The sequence below is a fragment of the Eremothecium sinecaudum genome, chromosome VI (genome assembly GCF_001548555.1).
Source record: "Eremothecium sinecaudum strain ATCC 58844 chromosome VI, complete sequence".
Lineage (NCBI taxonomy): Eukaryota > Fungi > Ascomycota > Saccharomycetes > Saccharomycetales > Saccharomycetaceae > Eremothecium > Eremothecium sinecaudum.
Genome location: NC_030897.1, coordinates 862,454 through 876,571, shown reverse-complemented (window position 1 = coordinate 876,571; position 14,118 = coordinate 862,454). Strand labels below are relative to the sequence as shown.

General features: G+C 39.6%; 5 protein-coding genes across 5 annotated transcripts; 4 read left to right on the top strand and 1 right to left on the bottom strand.

The window, feature by feature from the left end:
* Positions 1-69: 69 nt before the first annotated feature.
* CWC22 (U2-type spliceosomal complex subunit CWC22) lies at positions 70-1,689 on the top strand (the record flags this gene model as incomplete). The annotated part of the gene is made up of 1 exon (XM_018133492.1): positions 70-1,689. The coding sequence occupies one exon, from the start codon at positions 70-72 to the stop codon at positions 1,687-1,689; it is 1,620 nt and encodes a 539-aa protein (XP_017988981.1).
* Positions 1,690-2,091: 402 nt separating this feature from the next.
* Positions 2,092-3,342, bottom strand: SCW10 (putative family 17 glucosidase; the record flags this gene model as incomplete). The annotated part of the gene is made up of 1 exon (XM_018133491.1): positions 2,092-3,342. The coding sequence occupies one exon, from the start codon at positions 3,340-3,342 to the stop codon at positions 2,092-2,094; it is 1,251 nt and encodes a 416-aa protein (XP_017988980.1).
* Positions 3,343-4,418: 1,076 nt separating this feature from the next.
* FKS3 (putative 1,3-beta-D-glucan synthase) lies at positions 4,419-9,761 on the top strand (the record flags this gene model as incomplete). The annotated part of the gene is made up of 1 exon (XM_018133490.1): positions 4,419-9,761. The coding sequence occupies one exon, from the start codon at positions 4,419-4,421 to the stop codon at positions 9,759-9,761; it is 5,343 nt and encodes a 1,780-aa protein (XP_017988979.1).
* Positions 9,762-10,219: 458 nt separating this feature from the next.
* On the top strand, positions 10,220-11,878 carry AW171_hschr63981 (glycoside hydrolase family 72 protein; the record flags this gene model as incomplete). Its single annotated transcript, XM_018133489.1, has 1 exon — positions 10,220-11,878. The coding sequence occupies one exon, from the start codon at positions 10,220-10,222 to the stop codon at positions 11,876-11,878; it is 1,659 nt and encodes a 552-aa protein (XP_017988978.1).
* Positions 11,879-12,549: 671 nt separating this feature from the next.
* AW171_hschr63980 (HFR126Cp) lies at positions 12,550-14,118 on the top strand (the record flags this gene model as incomplete). The annotated part of the gene is made up of 1 exon (XM_018133488.1): positions 12,550-14,118. One exon carries the CDS (start codon positions 12,550-12,552, stop codon positions 14,116-14,118), a length of 1,569 nt encoding a protein of 522 aa, XP_017988977.1.

Genomic DNA, 14,118 nt, shown 5'->3' with positions numbered 1-14,118 from the left:
ATGGAAAGCTTTAAAGACATCAGTTTCTCATGATAAAAGTAGAACGCTAGAGGAAGACCTTTATTGGTAATGGAAGAATCTTTGCAACGCCAAAACTGGGAGCAAATTCGGAAACATATTAAAATAGTTCTCTCTAACTTGCAATGTGGTAATGTCGTGGAATCATTCAAACAGCTCTTTGAAGTTAACGTGCTGAGAGGTAAAGGTATACTGGTTGTAGAAATTATGAAAATGCAGTTTAAGAATGATAATAGTCCTGCTTTTGCAGCGTTGGTCGCTTTATTTGAGGAATTTATTCCATTTTTGGGCTATACTCTCTCTCGTGAATGTCTATTACAGTTCTTTGAGTGTTATCAACGGGGGGATTTTACTGGATGTTATGCTGCATCATCCTTAGCATGTGAATTGTGCAACAGAGATGTTTTGCATGAAATTGGAATTTTTCAGCTACTGTTTCTACTGCTTGAGAAGCCGAACAGAAACTCCATCGATATGGTATGCTATATGCTATCTGTATCTGGTTATCATCTGTTGGAGGTTAGCAAGTATGTACACAATCAAATATTTGATAAATTGAGGAATTTGGTACAAGATGGTAATTTATCGAATGTAAGCAGTGATCAAATTCAGTCTTTACTGAGCCTTCGAAGGACCAATTATAAGGGTGTTCGTCGAAGTATTGAGCTACCAGAACATAAGGTTCAGACACATAGAGTCATAGTGCAGCTTGAACCTGTTGTTGAAAAGCCCGCAAAGGATTTGGATATCGTTCAGCTTGATAGTGACTTCTTTGATACAGAGGAAAGGTTTACAGTGCTTAGAGAAAAGGTAATGTTGTTATACAACGTGAAGAACGAGGAACAAGAAGCTGTAACTGATATGACAAACTCGGATGACGTTCGATTTAAGAAGCAAATTTACTTAATATTAAAAAATTCATTGTCGGGTGACGAAGCAGCTCATAAGCTACTGAGATTACGTAGTGATGGGGATCAGAAGAAGACTATTGCAGACATAATTGTAAGATCCTGCTCCCAAGAACAAACATACACCAAGTTCTACGGAATAACCTCTGAGAAGCTCTGTTTAAGCCATAGAAGCTGGAAGACTGCGTTTGAAGTTACTTTTAAGGACATATATACTACCATAGAAAGTTTTGAATCTAACCAGTTGAGGAATATGGGAAAGTTTTGGGGACATCTATTGGCTACAGACTATTTGGGATTTGAGGTATTTAATTGCGTGCATATGAATGAGCAAGAGACCACTCCATCTGGTAGAGTATATTTGAAGTTTGTCTTCAATGAGCTTGTAGAAGATCTTGGAATACAAGAATTACAGAACCGTCTTAATGAGCCTTACATACAGTCGTATATTAAAAATTTATTTCCTCAGGAGGGTGCTGAAAAGACTGTATTTGCTATAAATTACTTCACTGCTATTGGATTAGGTGATCTAACTGAGAAGATGAGAAATGCTCTAACTGGTGTAAACCAGGAAGTAACACTTAAGGAATCTAATATACCCAACCAAATATCTAGGAATGAACCAATGCCAGCAAGACGAGGAAGGTCGAGGTCCCCTCGAAGAGATGTCCCCATCCAGCAATCCCGTAATATAGCTAATAGTCCTGTGCGTTCTCTTAGGAGAGCACGTTCTCGGACCCCACCCCCTAGATTTCGGATTTAGATTACAAATCGTAACTTCTGGTATTTAATAACGAGTGCTTATGCAAGTAGTGTTTTGAGTAATAAAATTCATACTTAAAAGAACAGTTATAAGCAGTAAACTACAAATCAAATGCTGTTAAAACCTAAAAATGCAGTTACAATTTTAAAACATACACCTGGAACAAGCCTTAGAAACAGGGTATCACAATGTATTTCAAAAATTTCAATATGTAATTTAGTCTATTTTCTCAGGTTAGGTCTAGGGGACGCTTACCATAGGATCAAGAGCATAAAAATCGTATCTAGCATGGAAAAAATCAAGACCAACTGGTTCATGATCAGCTTTCTCTTCTTGGTGAGTTTCTTGTCACCTAGCTATGGGGTTTGACATAAAGATGCGGTTGATGAGATCAACTGCAGATTACAACATACCCCAGAATTTCTCAACGTTTAGAGAACCGCCGGTCTTCCAGTCGTCATCGTAAGCGGTGAAAAGAATTGTACTGTCACCACAACTATTCTTGATTGATTCGATTGCTACATTTTGCTTTTCTCTGCTTGCAACAGCCTTACCGTGAGTATCACCGCCGTGTGGCCATCCAGATTCAGCAATCAAAACATCCTTCTTACTACCACAGGTTGTCCATACTCTTTGAATCTGTTCCAACAACCATGGACCAGCATCTTCAGCTGAGGTATTATAGTCGAAGTATGCATGAGCGTTAACTGCCATGTAATCAGACAAATCACATAGACCTGGGTTGTTAATAACAGCAATAAAAGTGTCAACAGAAACGACTTTGCCATTGTAACCAGCTGCTGCCAATGCCTTTCTAGCCACATTCAAGTAGTCAGCAATTTGAGCAACAGAAGCTTGACCATTGTTGACCAATTCATTACCAACAGAGACGGTCATAACATCGTCCCATGAGCCACCAGCAGAAGAAATTTGCTGTTTCATGCTCTCAACCCCCTTCTCAATCTCATTCACGAAGAAAATACCCAAGAAAAGTTTTTGCTCTGGTGCCTTACCCTTGATGACATTCTCAACTTGGTTACAGTCAACACCGTATAATCTCAAAATTGGGTAATCCTTCAACTTAGACAAATCATCAGCAACCTGGGAAGCAGACTTACAACCACCATTTGCATCATAAGGAGAGTATGTAATACCCTTGAAACCATTTGGAGATTTAACAGATGTTTTGGAATCATCAGCCGTACTACCCCCTGGGTTACCGGAATCATCAGTCTTCACTGGTGCAACTGTTTGGGCTGGAGTAGGAGTTTCGTCATTCTGCTGTGCTGGAGAATCCTGGTGAGCTGGAGCATCTTGTTGAGCTGGAGCATCTTGTTGAGCTGGAGCATCTTGTTGAGCCGGAGCAGCTGGAGCAGCGTCTCCCTGCTTACCTGAGTCAGGTGTAGATTCAGAAGCTGGATCAGAAGTTGGAGTTGGTTCAGGTGCACCAGTCTCCTGTGGCTGGGTAGGGGGGGAGTAAGGAACCTTGTTATCTGCCGGATTTGGACCGTTCGCGTAAACTGTGACAAAGTGGTAGTCTGTCACATACTCAACGTCACGTCTCTGGTTATGTTCATGATGAACTTCTTTTGCAACAACAGAGCTTACAGCGCCCAATAAAAAGGCTGTATTGATCAAATTGTAAACACGCATCTTAGAAAATTTTTTAACAACAAGCGATAAAACAAAACTAGTTTAGGTAAAGGAAGGACTATTAGTTGGATCGCACTTACTGTATTAGTTGGACACTATAAAACTTTTGAGAGAGTACTGGCTAGCAGAACACTTAACGAGAATGTGCGGAGAAAGAAAACTTGTTGTTTTCAATCTCAATTTAAATTATAAATCGACCAAGATTTATTGAGCATAGGTAAACAAGACCATCTTGGGCCAAGAGTTCTTTTCTGAGAACAGTTACAGAGGCACCTCAGAATATCCAGAGACTGCTTTTTAATTTTCTTTTTTCAGCCGAACTTTTGATAGAGTACGGTATTTTCTGTAAGAGAACGGTATAACTTGATCATGTTTTGTCTCTAACAATCGTCACAGTGGGGTTTGTAACTGCTAATTAAAAAGAAATGAATTTATCAAAAACAGAGGTTTCTACTTGGTGTTCTGTGTCAAACATCGCAAATACAGTTACCTATCAGATTTCGCGATACGCAGAGTCATCCGTAGGGATACTATTGTTGCAAAATACCCGTATATACTTGACGCTAAAACGATACGACAGTCAAACAAGGGACAGGTTTAATGAAAAGCAAATTTGCGTAGATACAGGACGCGATTTTTTTTGATTTAGGGACGATATAAAGTTACAGTCACTCCTTGGCATTATGATACCTCCTAAACGTATCAATCACATGCTTCTATGACATGCTTCTATGATAGCTCTTTATTTCTCGGTAGGCTTTGTAGTTACGCCACTATGAGTTAGCTAATCTCTTTAATTCCGAAAAATTGAGCTCTCCCGGAATTAGAGATTGTTATTTTTTTGCCATTTCTTTTGTGAGATCGCTGTGACCGTATTTACATTACTCCTATTTCGTTAGATATGATCTAAGTGTTGATTTCGTACTAAGGGACGTTATTTTTGTGCTCTGGCGGCTAAATCTTCAAGGGCGTGCTCATCTATTAGAATAGGTCAGATATGCTAATTTATATTTTGAGGTTGTTGTTATTGTTCACCATTACCACCGTTAGAAAAGAAGTCGACAGGACCACGGGCAATGAACTTCCAGAATCCAAGCCCCACGCTATCTCAAACAGACTTGCAGTATCCTGCTTGGTGTCAGGATGATCAGGTTCCCGTTACTAAAAGCGAGCTTAGGGATATCTTTGAGGATTTAGCTAGAAAATTTGGGTTTCAGCAGTCCTCCAAGGAGAATATGTATCATCATTTGTTGACTCAATTGGATTCTCGGGCTAGTCGGACCACGGCGCAGGCCGCATTGATATCTTTGCACGCTTCTTACATCGGGGGCGACTGTGCCAACTACAAGAAGTGGTATTTTGCCGCGCAGTTGAATCTTGATGAAGAGATTGGATTTTCTAATATGAGACTTCAAGGTAAATCACACAAGAGAAATAAACGGTTAGCTAAGGAGAAGGGTATATCGATCAAGGAGCAGCAGAGGCTATGGAAGGAGCGACAAGAAGAGTTTATGAAGAATCATCCGAAAATTGTTATGACCCCAGGAGAAAGGGATGATGACTCAAGTTTTAAAGCAGCTGATTTTAAGTGGAAACTCCGAATGAGGGACTTGACGCCGACACAAATGGCGCGGCAGTTGGCTTTGTATTTACTAATTTGGGGGGAGGCTAATCAGCTTCGTTTTACGCCAGAATGTTTATGTTTTTTTTACAAGTGTGCACAGGACTATGATTGTCGTATAACTGCTGATGGAGTAAGGCAGCCCGAAAAACCTGAGTATAGTTATCTTAATGATATTGTCACGCCCATATACAGGTTTTTAAGAAGCCAGATATATGAGATTGGACCCAGAGGTAAATTTATTAGACGTGATAATGATCATAAGGACATTGTTGGTTATGATGATGTGAACCAATTGTTTTGGTACCCGGAAGGGATTGAAAGAATAATTTTGAAAAATGGAGACCGTCTTGTTGATAAACAAGCTGGGGAGCGCTACGAATACTTGAAAGACGTTGCATGGGATAACGTGTTTTATAAAACTTACCGTGAATCAAGAAGTTGGATGCATTGTGCTACGAATTTCAACCGTATTTGGATCATCCATTTCTCAACCTTTTGGTTCTTTACTTCCTTTAATGCACCTACCCTATACACGAAAGATTATATTCAATTGTTAAACAATCAACCAACGATGCAATCGAGGTTTTCAGCTGTAGCACTTGGAGGAGCAGTCACATGTCTTGTACAGATAGTTGCAACTTTATCCGAGTGGAGTTTTGTGCCCCGTGAATGGCCAGGCGCACAGCATTTATCAAGAAGAATGCTAGGTTTGATTTTTTGCTTTTTGTTGAACTTTGGTCCATCTGTGTACGTATTTGGGTTTTTTGCCCTTGACGAACATTCAAGGTCGGCATATGTTATATCAATTATTCAATTCGTTATTGCAATCATCACCTCTTTATTCTTTGCTACTAGACCATTAGGGGGATTGTTCACATCATATCTACAACGCGGAAAGCGTAAGAGAAAGTATGTTTCTTCCCAAACATTTACTGCATCTTTCCCAAAGTTAACAGGTAGAAGTAAGTGGTTTTCGAGAGGGTTATGGATATGTGTATTCCTTGCCAAGTTTTTGGAATCTTATTTCTTTTTAACTCTTTCGCTTAGAGATCCAATTAGGGTGTTATCCATTTTGAATATGAGCAGATGCCATGGTGATAGATTATTAGGGACAATGTTGTGTCGTTGGCAGCCTACAATCACATTATTCTTAATGTTGTTGACAGACTTGATACTTTTCTTCTTAGATACCTACTTGTGGTACATTGTTTGTAACTGTATCTTTTCGATTATGCTTTCCTTCTCTTTGGGTACTTCTATATTGACGCCATGGAAGAATATTTATTCCAGATTGCCAAAGCGAATTTACACAAAGATCCTAGCCACTTCAGAGATGGACATAAAGTACAAACCGAAAATATTGATATCCCAAGTTTGGAATGCCATTGTTATCTCAATGTACCGTGAACACCTTCTATCAATTGACCATGTTCAGAAATTGTTATACCAACAAGTGGATTCGATTTATCAAGATAAGAGAACTTTAAAATCGCCAACTTTCTTTTTAGCGCAGGATGACTCTACATTTAAGTCGGTAGAATTCTTTCCGAGAAATTCAGAAGCTCAAAGGAGACTTTCATTCTTTGCACAGTCGTTGTCAACTCCTATCACGGATCCAATACCAGTCGAATGCATGCCAACATTTACCGTTTTGATTCCACATTATGCTGAGAAAATAATGTTAAAATTGAAGGAAATTATCAAAGAAGAATCTCCAAAAAGCAGAATAACACTATTGGAATATTTAAAGCACCTACATCCTACCGAATGGGAATGTTTTGTCCATGACACAAAATTATTAGCAATTGAAAAGAACACCCGGTATAAGCATGATAAAGATGAAAGCTCGGACGCTTCAGTCTCACCTCCCATGACTGGAAGCCCTGCGATTCCACTAGATTTGAATGATGATTTATTAAATGCTCGCATTAAAGATTTGCCATATTATTGCTTGGGCTTTGGGGCATCTGATCCACAGGATACCTTAAGAACACGGATTTGGGCGTCTTTGAGAACGCAAACGTTATACCGAACGATATCTGGCTTCATGAATTACGCCAAGGCAATTAAATTGTTGTATCGCATAGAAAACCCCTCAATTATACAATTTTATGCCGCTGATCAAGAAGCTTTGGACAATGATTTGGATGCAATGGCCAATAGGAAATTTAAAATGGTTGTTGCAATGCAAAGATATGCTCAATTCACATTAGAAGAAATAGAAGCCGTTGAATTTATATGGAAAGCATACCCTGAAATAATGGTTTCATACTTAGTCGATGAGCCGAATCCCAACGATCCAAATGGAGAGCCCATTTATTACAGTTGTTTGACAGATGGAACATGCGAGACCGATACGAAGACAGGTAGGCGTGAAAACATCTACAAGATCCGTCTTTCCGGTAATCCAATTTTAGGTGATGGTAAATCTGACAACCAGAACAGTTCTATAATATTTTATCGTGGTGAGTATATCCAGGTCATTGATGCAAACCAAGATAACTATCTAGAAGAATGTTTGAAAATTCGTTCTGTTTTAAGCGAGTTCGAAGAAATGGAAATGGATAATTTTATTCCTTATATTCCAGGTATTGAATATCAAGAACAACCACCCCCAGTGGCAATTATCGGTGCCCGTGAATACATTTTCTCCGAGAATATTGGTGTTCTAGGTGACATTGCAGCAGGAAAAGAGCAAACTTTCGGTACATTATTCGCAAGAACCTTGGCTGAAATTGGCGCAAAGTTACACTATGGTCACCCAGATTTCTTAAATGCCATTTTTATGACGACAAGAGGTGGTATTTCAAAGGCTCAAAAGGGTTTGCATTTAAATGAAGATATTTATGCTGGAATGAACGCAGTTTGTCGTGGTGGAAGAATAAAGCATAGTGACTACTATCAGTGTGGAAAAGGGCGTGATCTTGGGTTTGGAAGTATATTAAATTTCACAACAAAAATTGGTGCTGGCACTGGAGAGCAATTACTATCTCGTGAGTATTATTACTTGGGTACACAACTTTCAATCGATCGGTTTTTAACGTTTTTTTATGCTCATCCTGGATTTCATTTAAACAACTTGTTCATTACTCTATCCGTTCAGTTATTCTTCCTCTTATTGTTGAATTTAGGTGCATTAAACCATGAAACGATAACATGTATGTACAATAAAGACATCCCAATTACGAATTTAGAGAGACCTATTGGGTGTTACAATCTCCAGCCCGTATTACATTGGGTGACTATTTTTGTGTTGTCAATTTTTATTGTGTTCTTCATATCCTTTGCGCCTTTATTAATCCAAGAATTACTTGAGAAAGGTATTTGGAAAGCATGTACCCGTTTTATTCACCACCTACTGTGCATGGCCCCATTGTTTGAAGTGTTTGTTTGCCAAGTTTACTCAAAAGCTTTATTCAGTAACGTCACATTCGGAGGAGCGAAATATATACCGACTGGTAGAGGTTTTGCAATTACTAGACTTGATTTCCATCAATTGTTTTCCCGATTTGGTGTCACTTCGATTTATTCGGGCTCCAGGATATTTTTGATGCTATTATTCGCCACATTATCAATGTGGCAGCCTGCGTTATTGTGGTTTTGGATTACTGTTGTATCCTTAAGTTTGGCTCCGTTCATCTTTAACCCACATCAGTATTCTTTTGTCAGCTACTTTGTTGATTATAGGAACTTTATCAGATGGTTGTTTAGGGGGAATAGTAGATATCATCCAGACTCGTGGGCTACATATGTCAAATCTTCGAGGTCACAGTTCACTGGTTATAAGAAGAAATTAATTGGCGATAAATCTGAGAGTAGCATTAAGGATTTAAATAGGGCTGCGATTGGTAACCTATTATTTGCCGAAGTATTAATACCACTATTCATTGTAATATTCAGTATTACAGCTTATACCTTTATTAACGCGCAAACAGGTGTTCGTGCGGTATCTCCAACTCACTCTTTAGTTCGACTAGCCATTGTTACCTTTTTCCCAATTTTAATGAATTCAATAGTATTGGGTATGTTATTCGGTCTATCGTTCGCTGCTGCTCCAATCTTATTGTGCTGTTGTCAAAGAACAAGTGCCACGATTGCTGCAATTGCCCACTGTTCTTCGGTTGTGATTTACTTCGTTGACTTTGAGCTCATGTGGTTCTTAGAGGGCTGGAACTTTACTAGAGCATTGTTGTTGTTGATCACTTGTATTAATATTCAAAATTTCCTATTCAAGGTTGTATCAGTTTGTGTCTTGACTCGTGAATACAAGAACAACAAGTCTCATATTGCATGGTGGTCGGGCAAGTGGTACAATACAGGTATAGGCTGGCAAGTTATCTTCCAACCATCTAGAGAATATTTGGTAAAAATAATAGAGTCGAGTGTATTTGCAGGTGACTTTATCCTTGGCCACTGGTTGCTATTTCTACAAACTCCTTTACTATTTCTCCCATATATCGACCACTGGCATTCTACTATGTTGTTTTGGTTAAAACCTGGAAACCTTATATCAGGAGAACTAATATTTACCAACAAGCAAAGGAAAACGAGAAGATCTATTGTAAGGCGATACACTTTACTTTACTTTTTCATAATGACGATATTTATTGTATTGTTATTTGCGCCAATCTTCGCACAGCAATATGTCCCTGACGGAGCCAAATTGTTTGCCGGTAGTGCACTTGATGGTTTGGCACAGCCTAGTAGTCAAGACAACAATGACACTGATAATAAAGCGCCCCGAACAATTCTTAGAACTACTCCACGCATGCCACAATTCAAAACAGTTAGGTAGTCGTCATTGTTGAAGGTTTGCTATATGTGTATATCCCAGTTACAAAAATATTATTACTTTTCTCCTTTACCCAATAGTGAAGCATCCTACAACTCGAGTTCATCGCGTATTTTATGTCATCAAACTGTAAGTAGTAATAAATACTGCTAGGAGCCGGTTTTTTTATTTACTTAAGACCCGCCTCGTTTTCTCGGTATCATAATTTACGCGGGCCGTTTTTTTTTCTTAGCTTGCCTTCTAGAACCGCGCCTCGATCCAATACCACTTCTAGAAATAGAACAGAAGGGACTGTAACAACTCACTGTGAAACGGTCCATTGTTCAGTCCGCACGTAATAGCATCGTATAAGTTTACTTGCGGACCGATCAATATATATAAAGAATAATTCGTAAATATTCTCCGCCGTCTCTAATACGCTCTTGCGCGTCTGGAACGAACAAAATCTTAGTCTCGTAACTATGTTGTTTAACGTACTAGGATCTTTTATTACAGTAACTTCGCTTGCTGCGATTCATGTGCTAGCAGACTCGTTGCCGCCAATCGAAATTGTCGGTAACAAGTTCTTCTTCTCAAATAACGGTACTCAGTTCTTCATCAGAGGTGTTGCTTACCAGTCCGATGGTTCTGACAGCAATGACGGTTCTAACCTGAAACCTGGCCAATCTTACAGTGATCCTTTGGCCAACTTTGAAGCATGTTCTAGAGATATTCCATATTTGAAACAGCTAAGAACTAATGTGATTCGTGTATACTCTGTTAATCCTTCTGAAGACCACAGTAAATGTATGCAGGCATTAAATGATGCAGGAATCTACGTTATTGCTGACCTTTCCGAACCAAAGCGTTCCATCAACAGAAATTCACCAAAATGGGATTTGGATTTGTATGAGCGTTACACATCTGTTGTTGACGAGTTCCAAAAGTACGACAACGTTTTGGGTTTCTTCGCCGGTAACGAAGTTAGTAACAGCATTAACAATACCGATGCTTCCGCATTTGTGAAGGCTGCTATTAGGGACACTAAGGCATACATTAAAGCTAAGGGCTACCGTAAGATTCCTGTTGGTTATTCTGCTAACGACGACCAAGCCATAAGAGTCGATCTGATTGAATACTTTGCCTGTGGTACAGATGAAGAAAGAATGGAATTTTATGGTGCTAACATGTATGCTTGGTGTGGAGATTCCACCTACGAAAAATCTGGTTACGCTGATAGAACAAAGGAAGTTGCCAAACTTGGTGTTCCTGCGTTCTTCTCTGAATATGGTTGTAACATAATTCGTCCAAGAAAGTTCGGTGACGTTTCTGCTTTGTTTGGTAAGATGTCCGATTTTTGGTCCGGTGGTGTGGTTTACATGTACTTCGAAGAAGCAAACAAATATGGTTTGGTTTCTGTCGGCAGTGACAACAAGGTTACTACTTTGCCAGACTTTGAAAACTACTCTGCTCAGATTGCTAAGGTAACTCCAACAGGTGTTAATAGCGCAGACTACTCTCCAAGTATCACACATCCATCTTGTCCAACTGTTGACAACACTTGGAAAGCTGCTTCTAATCTACCACATGTACCAGACAGCAACGTCTGTGCCTGTATGTCTGATTCTTTGAGCTGTGTTGTCAGCGATGGTTTGGATCCAAAGGATTACGAACAACTATTCGAGTACGTCTGCTCCAAGGTTTCTTGTGCAGGTATTGTGAACAACGCTACTACCGGAGAATATGGTTCTTACTCTTTCTGTGACGACAAAGACAAGTTGTCATACGTATTGGATGTGTACTACAAGGCCCAAGGTAAGGCTGCAGACGCATGTGATTTCAATGGTTCTGCTAATCTAGTTAAGCCATCCAGCCAATCTGCCTGCTCTCCAGTATTGAGCGCTATAGGTACTGCTGGTACTGGATCTTTTAGCGGCAGTATTACTTATTCTGGTTCAGCACATTCTCGTGTTCCGGCAGGTTCCGCAAGTGATGGATCCGGATCGTCATCTTCCACAAGCACGGGAAAAGCCAGTTCGGACGCAGGACTATCAAACAATATCAGAAGCTTTTCCTCATTGTACACTGTTCTCGCCATTACCCTCTCCATCTCCGTTGGGCTTGGTCTTGCAATCATTTAGTTTTCTACAGTTCGTTCGTTTGAAACTACAGAACAATGTTTGGTCATCTGAAGTAAAGAATTGCACAACTTCCTGTAATTCGCAATTATTGACCGCTTTCTAAAAATTACTTCCGTTTTTGTGTATTTTGTTTTATAAGTAAACAATTACATCAAAGTTTCTTTTTGTTTATGTGTATTTTGGCGGTATTTTCACGGAGTACTTTTTCCATGACTGTCCGGCAGCTAGGAACCATTTCAAGACAATGCGTCTAGATCTAATATCTAACATTTATCACTGGTGGATGACTCTGTAAACCTTTCCACCCAATTATAATGGGGTTGTCTGAAAGGCATATTGAATGTAGAGAGTTTCCAAATAAAGTAGGAGTAATGCCGCCTTGTGGCTCAGCGAGAACATTTCATAATTAGTTTCTTTATATAATTATAAGGCTACTTGGCTATATTTGAGTAACATATATAGCGGGGTAGAAAGATAGTATAAATTTAAGCGTTAAAAGGTTCTCGCAGGTGATTTATTTATATTTTGCTGGACGACGTTTTGATTCACCTACTGATCCCCGCCCATTGGAACAGTTATTGCTGGTTGATACTAAAGCTGCATTTCCAAATTGTTAAGTTATACCCTACATTATTTTTATTAAGTCATACTAGACAACTGAATTGTTTTTAATGCAGCAGATATTTTTATTAACCCTTGTTACCCTCTTTTTAAAGGTGTCAATGGCTCAAAGCTCCTCGGGGAACCAAGCACCAGCTATTGAAATCGTGGGGAATAAATTCTTTTATTCTAACAATGGCTCACAATTTTACATTCAGGGCATTGCGTACCAAGCGGACACTGCTAATCTTACGGGTGGTCAGACAATAAATGATCCCTTGGCGGATTTCGAAACTTGTTCTAGAGACGTTCCTTATTTACGGGAGTTGAACACGAATACTCTAAGAGTATATGCAGTCAATACAAGTCTTGATCACAGCAGATGCATGGACCTCTTGCAGCGGAATGGTATCTATGTTATCGCTGATTTATCAGAGCCTGGTTTATCAATAAATAGAGACGATCCAGAATGGACACTGAAATTGTATGAAAGATACACTTCCGTCGTAGATGTTTTAGCGGGCTACTCCAACGTTCTAGGATTTTTTGCTGGTAATGAAGTTACCAACAATGCCAGTAATACAGACGCCTCACCATTCGTCAAAGCTGCTTTGAGGGACACCAAGGCTTACATCAAAGAAAAAGGTTATCGTAAAATACCTGTTGGTTACTCATCGAATGATGATGAACAAACTAGAATAGCTATTGCGAACTATTTCGCATGTGGTGATGAGGACGAAAAAGCAGATTTCTTTGGGATTAATATGTATGAGTGGTGTGGTACCTCTTCATTTAGAACTTCTGGCTACTCTGATAGGACACAGGAGTTCTCTAACCTAAGCATTCCCCTCTTCTTTTCTGAATATGGCTGTAACGAAATCCGACCAAGACGGTTCACCGAAGTGAGAACTCTATATGGTAGTGATATGACTGATGTTTGGTCTGGAGGTATTGTATATATGTACTTTGAAGAAGCTAACGAATACGGGTTGGTGGAGGTGGACGGGGACAGCGTTATCACTAATGATGATTTCGATAATCTAAAATCAATGATGGCAAGCATTTCTCCCACTATCAGGAATAGCGCTTCTTATACCCCAACTAGCACATCACTATCTTGCCCAGCAACAAACCAATACTGGTCTGCCGCCACTGGTTTGCCTCCAAAACCAAATAATGCTATATGTGATTGTATTCAGTCGTCATTTGCATGTGTCGTTAATAGCAATGTCGATAAAGCGGATTTTGCTCCCTTATTTGACTATCTATGTGCCAATATTGATTGCAGTGGAATAGCCGCTAATGGTACGACAGGAGAATACGGTGATCTCTCTTTCTGTGAAAGTGAAGTTAAATTATCGTACTTGTTGAATGAATATTACAAGCAGAATGGCCGTTCATCATCTGCATGTGATTTTAGTAACTCAGCATCATTGGCGTCAGCTACTAGTACTCCATCTAGCTGCTCTGGTGTACTTGCATCTGCCACTAGTGAATCACGCCGTGGCGGATCCGCTTCAGGTAGTTCATCTTCCCGTGCAGCAGGTGTCAACTTAGCACCATCCAGTTCACCGATTGTAACTCTTTTCACAACAGTGATTGCATTCTTGATCACTGGTCTCAACATGCTCCTGCTATAA